Genomic DNA, 9,490 nt, shown 5'->3' with positions numbered 1-9,490 from the left:
CTAGACACATGCTCTTATCTTCTCTGCAGCTGTTTTTGTAGTTTCAGGAACACACTATTTCCTTTGTCACAACTCGTCTCTTCACATGGGGTCTCCAGAAGGCTGATAGGCAACATAGAGGTCTGGCGCTTTTTAGCTGAGGGCTAAGACTAAGATAGCATTTGGTCAGTTTCCACAAAGGCCCCTTTGAGATTTGCTGCTCCAATATGGGGGTGCCTGGATGTGCTCCATTCTTCTGTTTGCAGCCATGCATGACCTCTGACACTAGTGGGAACCGAGGTACACTGGTGGTTTGGCATGTAGCTAGCCATGGTCAAGGACCCATGTTGATTTTTGGAAGGAGCCAATCCAGTTTTCTATGTTTCTTTTTGGTATGACCACTAGACCACACACACCCTTCAGATTTCCATGATTAAGACCCCGAAGTTTCAGCTCGACCTGCAGTAGCTCCTGAGGTTAACCCTTTCCCCACTTCCAAGATGGCAGGAAGCTGTAGTTGCAGAGTCCTGAGAGGAATGGGTAGAGAGTCCACTGAACAGCTGGCTGTGTACCAGAGGGGCCAGGCCTTTCCCTGCTCCAGGCCAGCTTTTCTTAATAAAGGTTGCCCTGCACAGATGCTAAGCATCAAGAAGATGCTGTCAGGATGGCTGAGAAGCAGAGCCATCTGCATTTGTGTTCTTTGGTGATATGATTGCTCTCAATGCTCTTGACCTCCAGATGTTCCAGTGGGTTAAGTCACTGGCTGCCCAGCACCCAGTTGCAGGCAAGCTAAGAGGAACTGTCGCTCAGAGTGGGCTGCTTAAGGGGACTCTACATCTGTCTGTAATAGAGTGCACAGGTCAGTCAGTCACACCCACATGTGTTCCTGCAGTTAGCATCTGGACATCTTTGAATCTGTGTTCTCTGGGGTATACACTTCTGTGCAAGTGATAATTCTTAAGCAGGACTCCCAGGAAGCCCTCTCCAAACCTCCTCACCCCCACAATTGTGTGTTTATGCCTACAGAATTAAAATGTGGTGCTTAATAGCTAATTGGGAAAAAATGGATTCCAATCCAGCTGGTTTATCCTGATTTAGGGAACAGTATGGCTCACCGATGAGCATCTAGCAATTCATAAACATCACAGATATGCAGAGTAAACACTGATTAGAATATCCATGAAAGCCACTAACATGTGCAATGCACAGTGCAGCCATAGACAGATAACATCTGCACTGAGATCCATTCTTGGCCAGCTATGAGGAACCAGAGTCCTCACCTGGGATCCTCTAGCCCTTTTCATTTAGGTCCCCTATAAGCCCTGCTGTCAGGGCTAGTGGAAACCAGGAGCCCAGGAACTGCAGAAGAGGAAGGGAAACCCACCCATTGCTCCATCTCTATAAATGATGCATCGCAGATGGATACAGGAAAAGGGTGCTACTTCCCTGCCTGAGGAAAACCTTCAGCATTCAGTAGTCACTTGGCTCAGTACAGGTGGATGCTCACAAGGCAAGGTCTAAGGGGCAACTGCAGAGGCAACACTTAACAAAGCTAGCCCAGAGCCTCGTTTGTCGCCTGAGTCATTAGGGCCATGGACTTCCCACTTTCCATAGTGACACTTGCATCTCACACAGCACCACGGTGCTTATGTTGCTATAAGTGGTACTCATTTCAGTGACCTGAGAAGCACTCTAGTATTTTTATGACCTCTCTTCCTCCTTTTACATGCTGATCATGAGCCAGTAAATTAATTTCATGACCCACTAATGGGGTGGTGACCCATGCTTTTGAGAAGCAGTGATTTCAGAAATGCGGACATCAGCATGTGCCTGGGCTAATCAATGGTCTGCACTGGGCTAATCAATGGATCCATTTATCACACATACTTAGGAGGCCCCATGAGGGGACAGGCTACAGGATCCCCAGGCCCAGTGACCTGCCCATGAGTATTCCCCTCTCTGGCGACACACAGAAAAATATCAGCAGCAAGTGACATTGTGCTAGGGTTAGGGTGTCGCAGTGGAACTTGGATGCCCAGGTAGCATAGCTGGGGTGCATAGCGGAAAGGGGTATGACTGAAGGAAGGGCCTATCTAGGATGAGTGACACTGGAAAGGAATTAGCAGCCACTACATGGCCAATAGGCCTCTTAAAGGTAATGGGTGACAAGACTGTCATCTTAGAAAAAAATTTTTACAGTGACATGTGAAACCTGTGCTACTAATTTACTCTGTAAGAGGACATGATGTAATCACATAGTAGGGACTTTAGATTGTGGTTTCTTAAGACCTGGCTTGAGAACTAACATTTTAGACAGCTTAAAAACATGTCTCCTTAGGCTAGAGGATCCAGTAGGTGTAGGGTCTCATCCTTTTAGACTCAAGGACACCATGTAGACTAGATCGCAGAGCTGTCCAGTGCCCTTCTAGCCTCTGGAAGAGGTAAAGGTGGCTCAAGGGGTCTCACAGCTACTCAGTCCACTGTGGTGTCCAATTGCAATTATACATGCCCATACTTGCTCATCCTTTCCAAGTGTGACCCCAGAAAGTGGGGAATACACCAAGCCTGGGGTCACCTCTGGTCCCCAAATGGACATAGGACTTGGAGTTAAGAACCTCTAGCCTTGTCATGACTGCTCTGAATCATAGGGGAACTATGGATATATGACTCCTTTCTTGGCATCAGTTTTCACCACTGTAGCACTTGTCCAGGTGACTGAGCAGCCTGGGGTGTGGTTGGGGAGGCTGGGACTTATACAGGCGGCCAAACTATGCGTCATGGGTAAGCCTTCAAGCAGACCTCTGCATGGTTATGGCTGATGGGGCTCATCACTGTCTATTGTCTCTCCTTACACCTATCTGCAGTCCCTGCCTGAGGGGCTCTTGAGAGCTCAAGGGGTAAAGCTTCATGTGGTCTGCATAGGGCAGAGGCAGACATAGAGCATCCTACACCTGTGCCATCCCCACTCCATCCATCTCTCCAGGGTCCTCAGAGGCTGGGGCTCTACAAAGTGTGTGTGTGCTTTGAAGTCCACTCAGCAGCCCCAAAGATTCCCACACTGACCCTGAGCAGATCTCAGCCTTTGCAGTGCTCTCAGAGAAACCAGTGGTAAGTGAACAGTCACCAACCCAAGGAGGCTTACCCATCTTGGCCAAGGACTTTTCACCTCTCAATTGCATATCACAGAGGATAACTGTCTGCAGTGCCCAGGCAGTGTGTGGAGCCATTACCTCAGAAATTTCAAAGAATGGGCAATAAGAAAAACAAAAACAAAAAACAAAGAACACCCTAGAGTCCTCTGCACTCAACCATGGAAAGAGTGGTTCTAAACATCAAGTTAGCTATATCCTCCAGAAAGAACTCAGTATGCCCTGCTAGATGGGCTAAGGAGGATGAGATATTGGGAGCTCTTAGGGTCTGTTACCATATCTAGGGCAGCAGCAGAACCATGTGCAGCCTCCTCTCTAGGCCTGAATCTGGATGGTCTCCTTGGCCTCAGTGGGGTACAGAAACTTGCCCTCAAGTTTTGAGGTACCTGGTGTACCTCCACATCTCCACAATAAAGGCAAGCAGCCTCAGTGGCAGCAATATGCATTTTATTAGAATCACTTGAGATGACTAGCCCAGTTGACCAATCTATGTGGTTCTGTGTTCTGTGGCTTGGTTCCTGTGTATCCAAAGATCAAATGATTAGGCACAGGCTCTCAGGCTTACACCAGAGGGTAAGGAGAAGCTGTGATTGTGATGGAGATACCAGCTTCCACCTGTCCCTATCCCATAGAACCTACATCCATCATGGGCTGTGGTATCTGCTCACTTTTTCCCAACATGCCCACAAGAAAGGAAAGGGGTCACATACCGTGGTGGTCTTTATCCGCCCTCCGGGCTGTGTGCAAGTCCAGCCTGACCGGTTGATTAACAAGTCGCAGCCTTCCCCCTCCAGGCAGGGGAGCATGTCACACCACTGCTTTGTCTTGATAATTCGTGCTGTGAGAGAAAGGAGAGAGCTGGTCAGTGTGCCACTCCCAACACACACTCATTCCTGAGTGGAGTGCCTGCATCCTAAAGCTGGACTTGGCACCTGGACATCACAGTGGGAAGCCCCATGAGCAGTACTATGCCATTCAGAGACATTTCTGCATGGAGGCTGGCCACATATTGCCTCTCCTGGGTGTACCACCATCAGTCCCCAATTGCAAGTAGTCACTGAGGGTGTCAGAACATCTTCATAATAGCACCATTCCCCTTCCTGAGGGGCAAAAATCTCTTTGTTCTGTCAGAAACTGACAGGGCATATCCTAGATCTATGGAAGTGGTTATCCACTTGACAGCTTGGGTACAACCAGGGCTCAATGTCAGGAGTGAGGCCTGGCAGGAAGTCAGAAATTCTATAGAGACCATGACCCCAGTCACCTTTCATCTATAGACACAGGCCTGACTCAAGGTTCTAAGACTGGCAGGCCCAAGTCTCTGTTTTGAGCTCTGGAGCCTGCAGGGTAGTGATCTAGTGATCAGCTGGAGGTGGGGAGGTGGACCCAATGTTCATCAGAACAAGGACATCAAAGCCTGCACAGAAGAAAACCACCCTTCTCCTCTGCTGGAAACCCACCCAGGTTTTGTGGTCAGACCTGGTAGACAGGAAGGCTGTGAGAAGCCTATGAGGAAGAGGACCATAATAAAATTAGTATTCTTATTACCAGAATCTTCCACAACCTGCTCACTTTGCTAACCTCTTTCCTGAGGCAATTCTTACTACTGTTGCTTCACTCAGGAGACCCATCAACAGGGCTTGTAATCCAAGTAACAGCTAATCTTTGAGATGGTCAGTCATGCTCAATGTGATGGGACTGATGATCACCTAAAAGATGGTGGGGCACAGCCATGGTTGTCTGTGAGGACTTTTCCAGAGAGGCACGGCGGGGGGGGGGTGACCTACCCTAAACACAGGCAGCACCATCCAAGAACAAGAAGAAAGTCAGCCTAGCATGGGCATTTCCTGTCTGCCTCCTGGTGTGAGCCATTCAAGCATGGACTAAGACCCCTGGAATCAACTCTTCATCCTATTTCTGACAGGTGTTTCATCACAGCAGCAAGGAAGTGATAAAGACAGGTAGTCAGGACGGACACCAACACCCGTGGGCACTGTTGGAAGACTCAGTTATGCAGGATTCCACACCCAACTTTAACGCCAACATCAGAGAACAGAGGACACTTACAATCTTCCAAAACAACCACCAAAACCTTTGGGGTCACAAAAGACTAGACAAAGAATAGGGTTATGCCTCAGTTACAAGCCTGTTCTGTGGTCTCCATATCTGACACACCTCTCCCCATGCAGGAAGGGCCTAGCATGGACTCCTCACTGCTCACCAGAGGTCATTGCCTCAAGTATGGTCCTGAGTTAATTTCCTTTGGACATCAAGGACTTGTGCACGGAGAACTATCATGATTTCCATTTATGCTCTTCCTTCATGAAGCAGTGCCTCACTCTGACTGGACCCATGGCCCAGGAGTAAAGAGCTTGTGGTTGAGCCTCAGGATTGGACAACACTGTCAGAGAAGAGTAGGTAACCTTCACAAGACACAGCGACAGAGACCTTTCCATCCCAGGGAGGAGGGGACTACAGCCCCCACCCAAGCCAGCTCCATCCCTGGTCCCTCACAACCTTTCCAACTCCTGGGCTTCCTCCCTTCTCCTAGACTCTCTTTCCATTTACTTTAAAAAGTATTGAAGCACAGGATTCCATATTTGCTTAAACAAGAGGCACAATTCCACAGAATATGTGCACTACAATTTCTCCCCAGTTTCTCACAGTAAAGGGTGATAACTGGCAAGCAAACAGTTCTGCAAACACATATGAGCTTGGGTGGAGTGTGCTCAGACACAGTCCTTCAGCTAGGCAACCAGGGCTTCACTGCCTTGAGAGAGTATACACCTGTGACCTGGCAGGGGGTGGGTACAGTGCTCTGCTCCCCATTCCTTGATATCCTGATTTTGAACAAGCAATCCTACAGTTACCCTTTGCATAGGACCAGAGAACTGGCTCTGGAGGCAGTGATGGCCCTGTACAAACTTAGGCAATGGGTGGCAAAGATATAGGATAGGGCTCACACAGTAAAGGCTAGGCCCTAGGGTTACTTCAGGGAGCATGGGTCTGGAGGGCCTGGGATAGTTTGGAAGGCGTGAAAGTGGGCATCCTATCTAGATTGATGGCCATTCCTTTAGCATGCTTGCTATACAAGGTGTCCATGAAGAAGTGCATGTAGCATAGCAGATAGGAGCTTTGTAATTGACTAGCCATACCTGCCACAGGCACAGTCGAGAACGCCATGGGGTATGCTGCTTGCCTCACCCCATCCCAGGGTCTTTATATCAGTTGCCGGCAAAGTGGACTGTGCAATAGCCAGGATCCTGGGCCAGCTCTTTTCACATTGTTGTTAGAGATGCAATATAAATTTGTGTGCTGAAGTCCCTGACCCTTATATTTAGAGATAGGACCATACAGAAGTAATGGAATTCATACAAGGCCACTAGGATGAGTTCTGAATTAGAAGGATTAGTGGTCTTATAAGAGACCCAAAGAACACCCTCCCCTCTCCCCACTTCACAACCCACCACCTGTGAGAACACAGTAAGAAGTCAGACTTGGACATTTGTGAGCCAGAAACTGGTCCTGCCAGCACGGTGGCCTTGAACCTCCAGTCCCCAGAGCTAATGTTAATCCACTAAGCCACCTGTCTAAGGCATTCTACTATGGAAGCCCAAACTGATGGAGTGAGGACTGCCCCATGCTATGACCCCTGCCCCAGGTCATGGGCATCCTCAGGCTGAGGACATTCCAAAGAGCCAGGCATCAAGCCTAAGCCACTCTCCTGGGCTCCCACTAATCACAGCACAGGTGGCTGGTGGGCAAGTAGAGTTAGCTTGTGTCACACATCTGTCCCTGGCTGTTCATTATTTGTGCAAAGTCACCAGCAGCTGCTTCTCTCAGCCATAATGTGTCATTTTTGGTGACAGCAAAAGATGGCATGAAAACCATCTCAGTCACCAACAAATATAAGCCTCAAAGCCTCAAACCATCTACACCCACACTTTAGGCCCCAAACTCCTGTTTGCAGTGCTTGAGAACTTTCTCAACAAGTTGAAGACCCTCTCTCTCTCTCTCTCTCTCTCTCTCTCTCTCTCTCTCTCTGTCTGTCTCTCTCTCTCTCCCTTCTTCCTTCCCTCTCCATTCCTTCCTCTTCCTCTCTGCCTTCAACCACAGAGGGATGCAAGGGATGGATTCAAACACTGCCATGAGAAATTTCCCTATCTGCACAAGCCTGTCCCAATAAGCTGCTCAGAGAGGGGTTTGAATGTTAGGGAGCCATAAGCTTTGGTCACACAAGCTCTGCCTGCCTAACAAGTCAAGAACAGGACTGGCTTGTGAAAGAAGAGGAAGCCTCCAGCTACTAGAAGGACAGCAAGATCAAAGGTCAACATCACCCAGATCAGAGCCTCAGGTGACTTGATGTGGACTGGCTAGGGTAGCACCAAGAGCCAGCCCTAGCCTGCCTGTCTGCAGGACATACCAAAAATGCATGGGCTTTGGAAGCGGGGAATGGCTGGTGGGCTAAAGGAAGCTGGGTCTGAGTTCAGATCCCATCTTATATTGTATCAAGGCCACCTGCCCTGCAAAACACATGGGTCTCCTGAGCCTCCTCCATCCATTCACACCCAGAGGGATAAAGCATGTAGTCTGCTGTCATGGGGAAAGCCCATACACAACAAGACCCATACACAGATGTGAACAGTTCAGAAAGGGAGTGACAGAGTCCTAATGGTCTGGGAGGGACAAAGCTCCTGTCCAAGCCATATGACATAAACATCCTCATGAACATACATGTGTGAAGACAAGGGTCATATAGAATACATGAACACAAATAAAAGGACATGATATATACTTCACATGGTGTAAACACAACATCATTCAACATAAAGCAATACATGTGGGTACACATGCAAGAAGAGCACATATTCATGTATGTACTTACATGTGTAAACCTAGGTCACCCACTCACATGAACCTGCATCACACATACATATTCAAACACTGCACACACATGTATAAATCCTCACACACACATACTACAAATACTCACACATGTACATAATGACATAGATACATTTACATGGGAGGATACGTAACATATACATAAACACACATGTACACATACCACGCTATGTGTGTATACATATATCATGTACAAGGGGACACAGGCACACACATATGCTTACACATGCACTCACTGCACATATGTAAGCACACAAATGTGTACATGTACACATGCATGAATAATAAGTACACAGATGCACATACCACTACACATGTACACTGTAAATATATGTACATACTCAGACACCACACATGCCATACATGCATACACCACGCATGCGTATGTATGCACTCTATGAATACTCATGCATGTACATATTCACACATATGTATATCTACACGTTTGTGCTAGGAAACAAACACACACAGCCAGGCTGTGTTGTGGGCTGGTCTGTAGCAGCACACAGACAAGCAGAGGCTGGGCATACCCAGAGACCAAGCCTCTGAGGACACTGGAACAGCACTGAACACACAGGTCCTTTTGTTTGCTTGCTGGAACTCAGCTCACCCAGCCCAGCCTACTTCCTGCTGGAGGCGGTGGGAGACACAGTGCCGGGCCAGCACCGGGCTACCACATCCAAGGGACAAAGGGGCCTTTCATGCCTCCACTCCACAACTTCATCTCACCCTCACAGCCTGCAGGGTCCCTTCGCCTGTGGAAGTCAGGAGACAGAGTCTCGTGTATCCCAGGTTCCTGGAAGAAAGTGGATACTCTAGAAAGATAGAGAGAGGGCAAGCATGTGAGCTCCAGCCTGAGAAGAAGAGGATGTTGCACTTGAGAGGAAGAAGACTATTCCAAAGCCTGAGTCTTCCTCAAGGCTGCAGAGTGGGACCTAAGGACACTGCTGCACCAACTCCATCTATATGTTTCCCCAAAGGTAGCATGGTAGACTGCAAGTAGTTCCTCTCCTTAGTTACCTTCTGCATCGCACACATATACATTTATGTAGATGGCATACCCATTTACAACACACACACACACACACACACACACACACACACACACACACACACACACACACTCACACACATGACAGCATTCATTTGCCCATACCATAGGGCTGCACCTACACTACAAAATGCTGTTCACATACACACCACATACATTCCTATCAGACATATGCAAATAAAGAGCACACACACACACACACACACACACACACACACACGCCACTCACTTGCACACCTCAAGCTGAGTACAAAAACTCACATGCACTCCCCCACAGTTTCACAGTGACCTATACTAATGTCCACAGCTGACAGTCCAGTCCCTTACTGCCAGGATCTCAGGCAGTGCCCCGAGGATAGTGAAGCAACTTGCTCCCTTCACAAACACTCTCTTGTGGACACATTGC

The 9,490-nt window shown here is 48.3% G+C and overlaps 1 protein-coding gene across 1 annotated transcript in view; it reads right to left on the bottom strand.

The window, feature by feature from the left end:
* Positions 1–799: 799 nt before the first annotated feature.
* LOC113833556 (chemokine-like protein TAFA-5) overlaps positions 800–9,490 on the bottom strand; it is a 183,334-nt gene continuing 174,643 nt past the window's right edge. The window contains exons 3-4 of the mRNA XM_035438815.1: positions 3,839–3,966; positions 800–820 (exon numbers count right to left, since the gene is read on the bottom strand). Coding sequence (XP_035294706.1) covers positions 800–820; positions 3,839–3,966 — 149 coding nt within the window. The remainder of the gene's footprint in view (positions 821–3,838; positions 3,967–9,490) is intronic.

This window comes from Cricetulus griseus, chromosome 2 (genome assembly GCF_003668045.3).
Source record: "Cricetulus griseus strain 17A/GY chromosome 2, alternate assembly CriGri-PICRH-1.0, whole genome shotgun sequence".
In the NCBI taxonomy this organism is placed as follows: domain Eukaryota; kingdom Metazoa; phylum Chordata; class Mammalia; order Rodentia; family Cricetidae; genus Cricetulus; species Cricetulus griseus.
This window is presented reverse-complemented; position numbering and strand designations above follow the sequence as displayed.